The sequence below is a fragment of the Oxyura jamaicensis genome, chromosome 13, assembly GCF_011077185.1.
Source record: "Oxyura jamaicensis isolate SHBP4307 breed ruddy duck chromosome 13, BPBGC_Ojam_1.0, whole genome shotgun sequence".
NCBI classification, from domain to species: domain Eukaryota; kingdom Metazoa; phylum Chordata; class Aves; order Anseriformes; family Anatidae; genus Oxyura; species Oxyura jamaicensis.
Genome location: NC_048905.1, coordinates 14548228 through 14562827, shown reverse-complemented (window position 1 = coordinate 14562827; position 14600 = coordinate 14548228). Strand labels below are relative to the sequence as shown.

At 45.7% G+C, this 14600-nt stretch overlaps 1 protein-coding gene across 3 annotated transcripts in view; it reads right to left on the bottom strand.

Annotated features, from left to right (window-relative positions):
- Positions 1-14600, bottom strand: part of RASGEF1C (RasGEF domain family member 1C) — a 69969-nt gene that overhangs the window by 19969 nt on the left and 35400 nt on the right. For all 3 annotated transcript variants that reach the window (XM_035338429.1, XM_035338428.1, XM_035338426.1), the window contains exons 2-4: positions 7940-8122; positions 6202-6324; positions 3493-3630 (exon numbers count right to left, since the gene is read on the bottom strand). In XM_035338429.1, the coding sequence (XP_035194320.1) occupies positions 3493-3630; positions 6202-6324; positions 7940-8116 (438 nt within the window). In that variant the 5' untranslated portion in view covers positions 8117-8122. The remainder of the gene's footprint in view (positions 1-3492; positions 3631-6201; positions 6325-7939; positions 8123-14600) is intronic.

The window sequence follows — 14600 nt, the reverse complement described above, 5'->3', positions numbered from 1 at the left end:
GGAGGGACTCTTCTTCCAGAACATCAACACAGGTTTCATTCAGAAGCAAATCACAGAGGAGGAGTGAAAATCGAGTAAGGAAGACGTAAAATGAATAATTGAAATAGTTTTTAGAAAATAAAAATCATCTTTCACTTTTTATCTGTTCCTGATATGCACCAGCTCAAGGAAAAGAGACTGCTGGTCTTCTTCATGTAAGTCCTTGCTCAAACAGGTGGTCACACGTTTGATTTACAAAGGCCATTCTGGGCCTGAACTACTGAATACCGTCTAAATATTTCTCCAGCTTACATCCAGGTATGTTTGCAAAACTCAGAATAGCCTACCAAGGTCTATGAATAGAACACTATTCTTAGTGGAAAATCACACAGTGACATATTTTGGCATTTTGTGAACGTGTTTTGAAAACACGGAAATTAATCTCAGAAGCCAAACTTTTCTAGAGTATAAAGCATTTGGCTAAAAAAAATAGCTGAAAACCAAGTCTGCTTTCAAAGAGGAGTTTGGATGAGAAATCTTTGCTCAGCCATGTCTGTGCAGTGTCAAATTCTTCATTGTTTGGATGAAAAGCCAAAAAGCAGCAGAATTGTTTGAAAGACATGAATATTTAGCAAGTCTTTCAACACACCATCATCAAGAGATCTAGTTTCATCTACTGTAATAGGGAATATAACACAGAAAATTTGATATAGGCAACAATAGACAAAGATTTGGGTAAGCCAACCAGATAGCTTAATGAAATGAGAGAGTTAATGGACTCGGAAAAGATTATTCATAAAAGAGAGCTCTTGAGAGACTCACCCAGAAACCTTTTCTGTGTATTAGGGGAGAAAATAAATAAATAAAATTAAAAACTGCTTTTGCCCTTTTAAAAGTGTTTCCTGCCTCCTTTAAACTATGTTCAGTAGGTGAAAACAACATTGTTCATTACCTTCAACGTGCTGATAATTACCTTGCCACCAAGTGACCCCCCATTGTACAGGAGCCATGTGTGGGACTCTGTCAACCTATTTCACTTCATTGCCACATTAACAGTCAAAAGAAGCCTACTACTGTTTAATATTTAAAGAAAATGTTTCATTCTTTACTGGGAAAGTTACTCTGAAGACGGCAGGCCTCAGCAGGTGGCTTAGGAGCTCAAATTTTAATTAAAATTTCTAACTCTAAATGCAAATCACAGCACTTACTAAGAAATGCTTCTCAGCATGGACACCTTCCTCAGCACATCACGGAGCCTCTGGACTACACAAAGGACAGAAGCACACACTGCAGGGGAAAATGCTGCATTAACCTACATGGACCAGATGACCTCACAAATCTTTCCATCTTTAATTTCTCTCATCCGCAATAGGAACAACTTTTTTTCCAAACAACTACTGGGCACCGCCACTCCTTTGTGCTGCCCCTTAAAAAAAAAGGAAATTTGCATCTGCAGGATACGAGCTGTTCTTAAATTAATTATTGATTTCGCTCAGGCATAATTACTTGCAATTATAGTCCCTAGCAGTATTTGAAAAACAATGATTTGAACCTAATCCAGTCTGAGGCCCCCCAGAGCACCCAGGAACGTCATTGCTCATCTAGGCATGCTCCAAAGCAAAGGTGTGCAGCATCTGCCCAGGTTAGGCAAATAAATGACTGCTTTGTACGCAGAAGGTTGATTTGTACCACTTACTTCTCTTTACCGGGGCAGGTACTTAGCACAAAGCAGCAGCCTTTTAAAACACCCCCATAAAGCCCTTGCTATTTGCCCTGTTGGCTGGTTCCTTCTTTCCAGTAGACATGATTTTGGTAGGTCTGTACAGTTCAGATACTGGTGCCTTTCTTGACAGTTGGCAGGAGCAAGTTCATTGCCTGCTTCCCATGAAGAAGAATTTTGACTGCTCGATGGAGCTGGGCCCCTCCTGGGAGCACTTTTTGTTTCCTTTGACTCCAGAGAAGTGTCACGCAGCTTCCCCTTCCCACCCCATCTCTCCTGCAGTCTGGTCAGCCGAGCCATGCTAGCCGAGAGCCACCCAAAAGTGCCAGCTGTGATGCCAGCCCAGCCCAAGAGCAGCTGTTTCCATTTCTCTTGTGTTTCATGTGGGTAGGAGGGCTCAATTTCATTTCCGTTTTGCTGCAGCTCTGCTAATTCTTTCTCTTTTTCTCTCCACCCTCCCTCTTTTGCCCTACTGGGTATCGTGCACTTTGTTACACTGAACTGCACACATCTGTGGCCTGACCTTGGTGCTGCCAATGGGACTGAGTCCTTCCACATCCCACGGTTAACCTAGAAGTAATTAGAAACTCTCTATGCGCTGTTTGCTCTTATCCTTGTTATTTTCATGGACTTTGTGGTACTTTTAATGTTTCTGAATTAATTTATGGAGTTCACCCACCTGAATTTGGAAGCAGGTCTCACAGATGCTGACTGTGTCCTCCTCTGCCACACACAGCTCATGTAACTGAACACCAAGACCGTGTAACTATATAGATTGATTTTCTGCCCAGAGGGCTACAAACTGCTGTCTTCTGCCATTTTTATACGCCCAGAGAATCTATGTGCCCATAACCATTTGTATTTTTTTGCTAAAGGTAAGAATCATCCCTTGCAATCTCACCATGTCAGCAAAACAGACTGGATTCAACAGGATCTACATTTTGGCCCACAGATCATGTGGACCTTGACGGGGATCCCAGTGGCATTGCCTGCCATTCTGTGTCTGTCTGCCTTCTGTCTGGGTGCCAGCTTTACCATATCAACCAGCTCAAGCACGGGGCCTGTGAACGCTCTCACAGAGGACAGGAGTGTGCAAATTGAACCCTTGTTAGATTCACTAATGAAAAAGATGAGAAAATGCAAAGATTGTTTCAAGACAGTTACCACACTGAAGACACGTAAGGTAAGGAATGAGAAGTGGTTCCACTTTCACAACCACTCCTTTTCTTAGAGATAGGAAGCCTTTGTCAGGCACCTTTAAGCAACTGATCATCTTTTTTAGTTCCACAATATCACTTGATGATGAGCTGCTTGTTCCACTCCCCATTCACGATATTAAACATCCTGAAGTGCTCCCTAAGCCATTGCTTGGGCAGGATGGTTGTTCTTAGGTCCTGATACTTCACTCCTCTGCTAGACTATAATTTGGGAGATCACACCTCTGTTGCTATTTGAATTAGGATTCAAATAGCAACAGAAAAAAAAATAAAAAGCACCACTTTCAGTCTATGCTATGTACCAGATGTTCTGTCTGTAAAACAGGAGTATGCAGGAGATGAGTCCTGTTGATTACTCTGATGTTTCCCTGCGTTACTACCACAGGAGTACCTACACCGAGAGACACAGCTTTCAGGGAAGCTACTACAAGTTATAACCATTAGAGGAGAACAGAACTGTAAGAGCTCCAAGGCAGAGTTCCTAGAAAAGTGGCAAACATCAGGAGGAAAAGGAAGAACCAGGTGGGAAAATGAACTGAACACTTCCACGCAATGTCACAAGTCAGCCATCCTCACCTCATCACATGGGGCTATCCTGTGAATCATGTCTTTCAGGTGGCCAATCATCCGCTCTTCCTGAAAGTCATACGGGAATGTTTCTGTCCACTCTGTCAGCAACTGTAAGATTTTGGGTCCGAATTTTCTGATCCGTGCCTGAAATGGAAACCAGAACGATGCATAGGGATTGAAATGGGTTTACTCATTAAAGTCCCAGCAAATATGTATCTTACTGAATGGGGGGCCAGATTTTCAAAGACACTTAAGAGTTGCACCTGAAAAATCTGCACACATGCAAACTAATGGCATGTTGCACAAATGACACATTTTGGCATGCAGATATACCAGTACTTAGATGCACGCACAACAATCTGGTTTACATGCAGATTTGAGTATTCTGCACATGCAATTGGCCAGTCTGTAGTTGGCTGGACATTTTGTTGGTGCAACCTTTGTACCTTTTTTGAAAACAACTGGCCTTTTTGCTGATTTGAACCATGTGTTCTCCGTTGAACTTACAACCCTCCTATGCTTTCATCCTTTTCCCCCAAAATTTATTATCACGTATCTCTTGACCAACAAAGTGGTGAGTCTTTTGCTTCTTTTCTTTCCGTGTGGATGAAAAAAACTGCTTAGTGACCGGTGGCATATATAACATGAGGAAGAACAGTTGGACAAAACACCAGCCCTTTAGTAACTTTACCTGGACTACTGACAACGTTGTGCTCTTCCCACATGAGCTCAAGGTCACGATAGGATAAGGACACCCACTCACAGAACACACAGCTGGTGCCCACTTTGCTTTTGGTGTAGATTTATATGTGAGGATGCAGCAGCAGGAACAGTCAGGATGATACAGAACAAGGAGGGAAATATGTGGGAACAGCACAATTGGTGCCATACTATTATCTCAACAGACGGCCAGTGCAGCTGCTTCCAAAGCTTTCATCCTCCATTATCCAAGAACATGGGAAAAGGAAATCGCGTTAAACAACAAACTGCATTTTTATTTACAGAAAACACAGACCCAAACAAACAGCCTTCTTTTGCATCTTACGTACTGTAGCTAAAGCGTACCCTGTAATCAGGAAAAATTATACTCTTGAGCTCTCTGCTTTTCAACCAAGGTGGTTGAAACACGTATTTCAGCTTTCCACCAACAACAGGTTTCAATGAACCACATCTCTAAAAATAACTGCTGTCAGCTAGCATTAAGCTCATGCTCAAAGACCAGCAGGTGGCTGCTAAAGGGAAAGCTTTATTGGAAACTACAAAGGTCTGGGGAGACATTTGCTCCAGCTGTATAAACTGCTATTACGAATGGAAGGAGAGGACGTGGTGCAAGTCAGAGGACATGGCTCAGGGGATGGGAGGTTACTGATGTGCAGTTTCAAAGTCAGCCCCACTCTCAGTAACACAAAATCAGCTGTCCCACCAACTGTGTGTTACTACAGGGACGTCCAAAATGCAGATCCACTTTAGGTAGATTTGAGATCATAGTAAGATAATGTTTCTCATTTCTTGCAAGGTCTAATGAGCAGCAAAGCTTTGGAATGCTCACATTTTAAATCCTCCTGAATTTGCATCTGGCATAGCATCAGAGAACAGAATCCATCACATCTCAGAAAAACTGTTTTGGATGCTGCACCTCACACAGATATTTGCAGCTCACACTGTATGTGCAACCTAAATACTAGACTCCTCTGCAGTCTGGCTGATTGTACTGTGCAGTGAAGGCATAGCTCCTGCTACTCCTGCAACCAGTTGCCCAGGTTTGCATAGGCCAAAAGAAGCACGTACACTCAGATGTTGGTGACTGAACACCGATGCCAAAAACATCATGTTTCAAAGCTGGGAAAGCTGATCCTGAGAATCATGCCAGATTTTTTTTTTTTTTTTTTGAAAATTGCAACTGATGCACATTCTTCTCCTCTCCACTGCACTCAAGATGCATCTCCTGCTCCAGGTAGTGTACTGGAGAGGTCTTCCATCACGCACTGAGGCTCTGAGTGCGATCCAGTGGGATCCACCTATATCACAGTGCCTGTGGGACTGCCAGAGGACGCATGTGTGTTGGTATACACTGTACTGGTCTGCAGAGTCGCTAGGGCAAAACAGGAGGAGCAGTGACGCACTAACAGCTTGGATTTGCTCATTCTGTCAGCTTGTCACAGCCTCACTACTGCTTCAGCTCGCTCCTGGTGTGCCAGACATCGCCGCTCGGCAGCACGGCTGTGCAGACAATCTGGCAGTGCCGGCAGCGGGAGGTTAGCGGGTAGCTGCATGCTGTTACGTGGCGTTCATGGTGACAGGTAAGGCCAAAAGGAACGGTTATATACTGTACCAGAAGCAAGAAAGAAAAAGGTCAGACGCATTAAGTAAAAATGGGAGAGGGAGCAGTGTGCCGACACCTGCAATTGACAGTGTGTGAGGATTACGTCCTACCTCCTGGCATCCTGCAGGCTTCAAAGCCTTAAAGAAGTTAGGAAGGAAAGTCACCTGGGAAGACTGAGACAGTGGGAAAGGGAAATGAGAAGATTTGAAGTGCCTAGTGGCTGGGGCACTGCCCTGGGACATGGGTAGTAAGATGCCTCAATGTCAGGATCTCAACAACCGTCACACTTGTGAGAAAGTTTCATTCAATCCAAAGGGAGTCAAAGCCACAAGGCAGAGCCCCAGAACTCTGCCTGTTGAAAATGCCTCATATTTTTGTAAAGATCAACTAACCTTGTCCAGCACGGGGTCATCCAGCCGCTGCTGCTCAATGCACTTGTGACAAACTCGGGACAAAAGCTCATGGGGTTCGATGAAGAGTCTGGAACTCAGCAGGAATGTAAAGATATAGGCTTTCTGTGGGAGAAAGTCAAGCAGACCTGCTGTAAGCCAGCCACGCAGTGGTAATATTAGTCATAAAAGCCCTGAACTCCATGGTTTTATTTCCACTGGCACAGACAGAACAGAGCTGTGTGTCTAAAAGCCATTGATTCCTGGCCCCTTCAAACAGAATTGGTTGCAGTGGGCACGGGAGGCAGCAGCACCTCCTACGTCCACAGCAACCACGTCCAAACCTTGCTTGCCCAAACCCTGTGCAAAGGTGCAGAGAAGACTGTGTGCAGGTCACTCTGCAGAAGATGGCCCAGGTATTGGAGACAGCACCAGCAGGAATGCACAGAGACCATTGGAAACTGATTTTGTAGACTCAGGCATCCCAGTGCTGTACAGGGCTGCGAGCTCAGAAACTCCCACATGAATCACATTTTGTTACCGCCCTGAAGGTCTCACTCTTCCTCCTTCAGGGAACATTTCATTGATCCTACTAACTCCCCAAAACATATTTCTATCAGTTAAACTATACCACATGCAGCCTCACATCTGTAAACCTGAGGGAAGCAGGGCTGTTGGACAAATCCTGGGATTATTTAAAGTATTTCTGCAGTTAAATTAAAATATATGCATGAATCCTCAGTCTTTGCATCCCAACCCACCCTGGTGCCTGGATTATCTTATTTCCCCCAGACCTAGCCATGCTCCTGAGCAGCAGGCGTAGTATTTCCTATCACACATTGCTTAATGAAAATCTCACAGACTAATCTGGCCATTACCTATTTTTATTGCCTTTCTGTTCTTTTTTAATTAACATGCTTCTTTATTACTTATGTTTAGCTGATCAGAAACTGAGCTGCGGGTAATTTAAAACATGCTGTCTGCTCTGCATTGATAACTTTAGTAGTTCTCTAAACTGCCCAGAAGTCAATGCTGCTGCGGTGCTTTGAAATACAAGCCTTTCCGTGGACATATTAGCACTTGAAAGTCTTCCAGTAAAATTCTGTGCTGAATTCCACTGAGCATGTGCAAAATCCAGTGAAGTCAATGGCTTTCAGGACCACAAACCTGCTCACAGTTTAAATCCTCACACTGCTGATGGAGAAACACTGAATATTCACTGATGGATTGAGGATTAGGGTCCGGATCCTGCTGTCCAGTGACTGCAAAGTCACTGTGATCATAACCCCAGGTAAATTAAGAAGCCACCAGAAGCAGCGTTTCTGTTGTCACTGAGGGAACGCTTTGTATCTGCAGTGAAACCTGGATGACTTCAGCAGCTATGGAAATTCAGCTAATTTAATGCCAGTTCAGACTGGAAATTTTTTGCTTCAGTCTTCACCTAAATCTCTCTGGGATGCACTGCTATTGTTGCAGTGCTCCTACTGATAAATCACTAATTCATCATTGCCACGGCTTTTCCCCTCCCTGTTCTCTTACTTAAAGCCAGTATCAACTCTGCAATCTAGTTTTTCATGGAAACAAATACAGAAGAGTAAAACAGCATTTAAAGCAATTCATTAACATACCCAGCCTTTACATAAGCCCTCTTAATTCAAAATTGAACACATTTGCACTTTTGCATAAAGCACTGTCCCAATTCATCAAAAACAAGCTGTTTATTGTGCTGTGAATGGCTTACTTCAGGGTAGTAATCAGTGGTGGGTATGAGATGCTGGATTAGAGCATCCAGAGATGCTGAGGTAAGGTTTCCATCCTGGAAGATCAGTCCTCCTTGTTCATCTTCTTTTGCAGTATGTAGATGAGGGCTGAAGCTACATGGGGTAAACATACTGGTAGAAGTCAGCGTTTGGGGCATGCCTTCCTGCAACAGAGAGAAGCTCACATCAGGCAAAGATCCGTCAGGTTCACAGCCACAACTGTCTTCAGGTTGATTTGAAAACCAGAAGCCAATAACGAGAGCTTCCTGTTCACATCCTCTCTTCGTTATATCATCTTTTAGAGTTGTCATTAGCAGATCACACCTGGGATGGGAAATAGACATGAAAATGTTTTGATTTACACCTTTGGATTTAGGATGAGAGGGAGAGAAAAGGGAGCGCCAGCCTGGGTTTGACTCAGGAAGAGTCTTGTGAAATGCTTCGTGGCTCCCATGGGACAGGAGAGCCATCAGAGTGAGCAAGTGATAGCAGCAGGAGCGGAAATCAGTTGGAAGAGCATGTAAATAGAAAGAGTTGGAGAAACAGAGAATGTGGGAGTTGATAAAGAGATTAAAGGACAAAGAAGAAAAGCGAGGAAGAGGAAGAAGGCAGACACCTGCACTATTTTTGGAGCCTGAAGCTAGTCAGCCCTAGATCTATACTTAGGTACTAAGTATATGCTTCAGAAAGATCCTGAGCAGTCATCATCTTCACTAGAGCTGCAGAGTCCTCAGCACCTTTGAAAAGGAGGCCAGGCAAGCTCGGAGCACGTAGCCCAGTTTCAAGCTCCCTGTATTTCAGTTCTCTGGGCTGTCCGGGTTGCATTCTGGGCTCTATCTCTATTTTGTGGCTTACAATCAGCTTTAAACATTTCTTCTATGCAGCAAAGAAGTTTTGTTTCTGCATTGGTGCAGGGAGAGGACAGATTTTGCCCTGAGGGCTTTAAAGCAGTTCCAGCTGCCTCCAAAATGCCCCCTCAAAGCCCTGCTCTTGGCTAGAGGCTGGGCTGCAGGACAGGGACTGGGACAAGGACAGCGCTCACTCCCAGGTCAGCAAATGCATCATCCAGACCAAGGTTCTTTGAACACACAAACCCTCTGTGACCTGGCAATTAGCTTTGAAATTTGATTTAACTCGACGTGAGGGAGGATGGGAGAGACGACAAAAGGGAGGAGTCCTTAAGCCCATCTCTGCTCTCCTGAGCAGCTACCAAACATCTCCCAGGACTGCAGCTAACTCCTGAGCATAACCTCTGCCTGCTGGAAGAGCAGGATCTGCACCCCATGGCCTGCAGGGCCAACACGCACCTCCCACGTAGGGAGGCTCAGGGCCACAGGCTGACACTGCCTGCTGCGACGGCTCGTCCTGCCTGCTGGTGCTCGGCCTCAGGCACTCATCGGATACACCTTATTTTCTGGCATCCTTCTCTGCCGTTTCCTTCACCCTGCTCCACCTCGTTTTCTGCCTCTTTACCATCCCACCCAACTTCCAAAGCTGCCCCGTGGATTTGGCTTAAATACCTGAGCTCATGTTTCTCCCTCACGCTTGCAGGGCACGCTGTACCCCTGGCAGCCAGCTCAGCTTCAGTCCCACGCACGGCACTTCGTAGCTACTCCTCCAAAGAGCCCTGCACGCAGAAGCACCTCTCAGCCTGGCACAACCCAGCTACTCCCCCGGGCTCAGGCTGCTGCGAGTTGCCAGCTCAGAGCAATGCTGGCCACCGAGGAGGGGAAGGGCAGCACCCCTAAGCCAGGCCGGCTGCGAAGCCCCGGGAGATGCCGGGAGCCGAGCCCAGCACAGCGGGAGATCAGGCTGTACGAGCAAAACCGGGGTGGCTTCACCCTTCAAAGGAGGGACCGTTCCCCGAGAGCCAGTGGCGGGGTTACAGCATCGCCTGGGAGCAGGGCTGCCTCTGGGATCTGCAGCAACCACAGGGAAACAAATGCCTGCCTCAACTGCAAAGCGAACGAGATGGCGAGGATTTTAGTTTACAGACCATAACATCGAAGTGTCATCCCAGGCAGAATGCAAGTTGAAGTATCCAGTTTTAATGATGGTGCAGATGTGCCTGTTAATAAGGCTTTGAGAGCGAGTAATTGCTGCTTTTTGTACACAGCTCAGCCGCCGTGTAGTAAATGGGAGAGACTGCCAAACCCCATTTGTTACTTCCAACACGCTCCGTGTTACATCTTGTTTCTATGGCAATAATCCCAAGAAAGATTATATGTCCATATAGATCAAGAAATAAATCTTATGGACATACAGCTGTCTAGATGACAAAAAGAAAAAGTTAAAACAGCTGTGAACTTACAGGGCACATCCTGGCCTCGGTGTAGAACAAAACTCAAAGTAACAATTTATTCAGTGCAACCCCTCCCTGTCAACACCATTTTTTATTATCAAATAGAAACATATCTGAACAGGATTTTGCCTGAACTTTTGCATCTCATTACATGAGAAATCTTGCTGAAATGCACAGTAATACTTTTTAAAAAGTTATCTTGTTTTTTTTTTTCTAACTGAATAAAACCAGCTGTACAAACGTTGCTGAGGCATCCTTCTTGGGTATCGTTAAGAAATTAAATTTCACTTTATACCATGAAGTTCCAGGTCTGATCGCAAGCTTTCAGGCGAGGCCTGTGTCAGATCTGAGCTGGTGCCTGGCTGTCACCCCACTTGCCACTGAAGGGAGCGACACTTCTGGCATAGATGAGGTGCCTTTGCTGTGAACCTGAAGGTTTAACTTCACGGCTTTTGGCTCACTGCTGTCTGACACTGTTACCCTCAGAGCAGGATGAAGACCAACTCTGTCCAGAGACCAAAAACCCCTTGCACTACTACTCTTGGTAATAACTGATGTCAGCATTCCTCAGACAGGAGTTTAGGACGGTGACTTTCCTGCCTGCCACACCTTGATTTTGTTTTTCTCTTCATGCGGTTTCCAAAGTGGTCTTTCCAAAAGCTCTAAACAGAAATGAGATCTTGCTTTGAAACAGTCCGAGTGCGGGACTGGCTGCAGTGGGCAGAAGATGGGGTTATGATGTCCATCAGCTACAGAATACAGGAACAACAAGGGAAGCACTGAGAGGGGGAAACAAAGAAGCAAACAAGAACCTGGAGATTTGCCTTGCTGTACCAAGTGGCCCGTACCATGGGAAAGGCCGGTGGTGTAGGCAGAGGCAGCCCCCTCCCAGGGGAGCACAGCGAACGGCCGAAAGGCACCGCTCACGGGCTGCAGGAGGGAAATTCCTGCTGAACTAAGAGAAAATCCTCCCGAGTGCAGTGTGCAACTGGAACAGGGACCTGGGGAGGATGTCCAGTCTCCATTCTGGGAGATTTTCAGAGCTCAGACAGACAAGGCTCCAAGCACCCAGAGCAGTTTGCAGTTAATCCTGCTCAGAGTACAGGCTTGGACCAGAGACCATGAGAGGTCCCTTCTGATCAACTTCTCTGTGATTCTGATACGTCGCTCTCAAACCAGTGCAGTATTTCCCCTTTTCTTGGCTATATCATAAGTAGGGAGATAATATCACATGAGGGAGTGAAAGCTTCCTTTTTAGTGTAAACCATAACAAGTAAAAAATCTAGTCCAGATCATAAGATATTTGTAAAAAAAAGTCCATGTTGGGAATCAAAACCTTTTTCTACTTTACCTGGAAATAACAGCCCGGAGGTGGCCCCAGACTCCACAGTATTTCAACACAGATGAAAGCAGGTAGCCCCCAGACACTTCTCACTACAAATTATGCTGTTTACACAGAATATTTAAGGACTTGGTTCATTGAGCCAAAACAAGGAGCCAATCGCCAGTGCTTGGGAGAGAAGCCACCCACAAACTCCGCACCAATCTACAGCTAAATGTATCTTAAAACCTCTGGAAAAGCAGCACCCACCTGGAAAATTGAGCAGGGCATGACTCGGAGGAAGGGCTGCCTAGCCACACGTTGAACAGGAACCCAGCAAGCGGCACAAAGCCTGCCTCCTCTCCCACTGATGTTTCTCCAGGCTCAATTCAGACTGCAGCAAGAGAGGTCCGGCGGGCTGGCAGACAGCTGAGAGGCTGCCAGCTCGGCCTTCCTCCTGCCAGCCGGTGACCACAGCAGGGCCACGAAGGTAAACACCCCACCAGTGTTCTCCAGCTCCACTGCCTGGCATCGCAAGCGTCCCCGTAGCAAGTACAATTAATGCTTACGTGGACACAAAATGTTCGGGAAACGTTTAATGTGTTTTTCAGCAGCTTTGATGTGATAAGTGTTTTATCCTTATATCAAAAACTTAATCATACTGCTTACTTTTGATCTTCATTTCATCTCTGCCTTCCATCTGCCCTGTTCCTCTCAAGGGGAAACGAGCTGGGACCATGTGACAAACAGTGGGGCTGCAGACTTATCTTCCCACCCTCTTAACTTTCAGATTAACAAAATAAATAAAACCCTTCCCCACTTCAGGGATGAAAGGCACAAGCTTTTGAAGATCTCCCACCAGAATTACAGGAGCTAGAGAGGATGGTAAGGGAAGGTGTGGAGGCTGGGGTGTCCAGCTGTGCCGTCAGGGAGGCTTCAGTTCCATTCCCTCTCCTGGCCATGACAGCGGGGTCCTCCTTGCAAGGACGCAGGACACGTGAGGCAGTGCTCAGTGAGCACAGGCAGGCACTCACCAAGGCATAGGAGGCCCGAGGTCATGCATTACCTGGCAAGGCAGACTTGAACAAACATCCCTGATCTAGAGCAAGGTGGACTGGTTCTAGCTCCCATCTGAACAAAGGTGGCAGATGTCCTGCATCCCGTCTCAGTCCTGCAGAAGTCTCTGTCGAGCAAGCTGTCACCAAGAGCCAGAGAGTTCAAGGAAATGAAGATGGTACACACTGAATTTTGGGGAAAAAAAGAAAAAAGAAAAGAAAAAAAAAGAAAGAAAGAAAGAAAGAAAAAAAGGAAATATGGGAGAATTCCTGGCCAACGTTAGTAATCAAGCCTATTGCTGGTATCTCCATATGACATTGGAAGAGCTTTGGTGAAGGATTTGCTCTGTTACAAAAGCATCAGCAGCTGAGGGATGGAAGAGAGAGAGAATCACAAGAATCACAAGCAGCTACCACCTTCTGTAGATGGATGTTGGTCCGAGTAATCCAATGGACAGCATGGGTCTGCAGCACAAAGCAGATATACAGACCTCCTTCAATGTTTAGTTGCAATTCCACCAAACCCAGGTGCTGTTTGTTCTAACTCACATGCAGCTGAATCCTGTCCCCTGAGGAAGTCACTGCTGTGATGGACAAATGGTAGGATGGGAAACCGGAGCCAAAGTTGGTCTACTTCATGCTGCAGGTGGGAGAGGAACCAACTCCCAGTCCTATTCAGCAGACTCAGGTTTAGGGCTCCCTGTGCCTCCTTGCTGGCAATCAGCTTAGCTGTGGTGTTACCAACACTGGAGGACTCCGACACCACGGGAACACATCCCCCGCTTTGTCCAGCCAAGCAGAGACTCGTCTCCTACAAGTGCCCACATTTCTACCTCTAAACAAACGGTGATACCACGGCATGTTGCCAAACCAGGGCAGGGAGCAGTGTCAGCACGCCCATTAGGATCTGGGCGAGCCAAAGATCCTTTTGCTTCTAACAAAAGCAAGGTTCTTCACCAGCAGAAAAATCCAGAAATCCAGGCTCATTTTAAAAAGAGTCTTTCCTAGGTGAGCTCTGTAGGAAAATGAGTGTTTGTCCAAGGAGGTCTGCCTAGGATTACTGTAACACAGCGCTTCAGGAACCCTTCTGCTGGACACCGGGAGGTGAAGGAGATACAGCCTCTGTGCAAGGGTCTCATCTGCCTCACTACCTAACCACTGCTGTCATCTAAGCCCTCCACACCGCTGGGCTCAGCAGAGACTTCAGTAACACATGCTCATTTTCCTTTACATTAATTTCAGTAATTTTCAAGCTATTCATCTTTGCAGTCAAAAAAACAAACACCACCAAACTTTGGAAGATAATCACAGTGAGTTAAAATTCAGTTGTTTTTTTTTTTTTTTTTTTCTATTTCTTTTGTAGGGAGCAAAGCAGAGGAAAGAGGAGAGAGAGAACTCTGATGTTTCAGAGAACAAAAGAAAAACCACTGCAAAGTAATTGCTTCCACTTGTCAGGGCCACGGTTGTAAATATTTTTCCAGCAAGAGTACCTGGCATTAACAAACTCATAATGTATTTGATGCTGATGCAATTAGGAAGCTGGTAGCAGATGTAACTTTCTCTTCACCTTTTCAACAGTTCATAAAGCATTCAATTTACAGTCTGTGAAGTCGTGAGATTGCAGAGAGCTCAACCTGTCAATCCCAATACTGCTGGAAATGCTTAAATGAGCAACATAGTGAAGCCACGCAACTTACAAACGCAAAAGAATCAGACAGGAAAAGAACCATGAGATGGAAAAGGTGGGGAAAAGCCACTTAACTGCAATATTCTCCCAGCTCAATAGCAATGACGTGGACCGGTTCTCTCCCCTTTCCTATCCATTCCTCGCACCGGCTGAAGCACTTTGGTGAGATTCACATGAATGAGACTGCAAGAACAGCAAGTGAATTTCAGGGCTTTGGTTTCTGGGTATCTAACTGGAATTAGATGACAATTTATTTCCTCTGATCCCATCTGGTTCT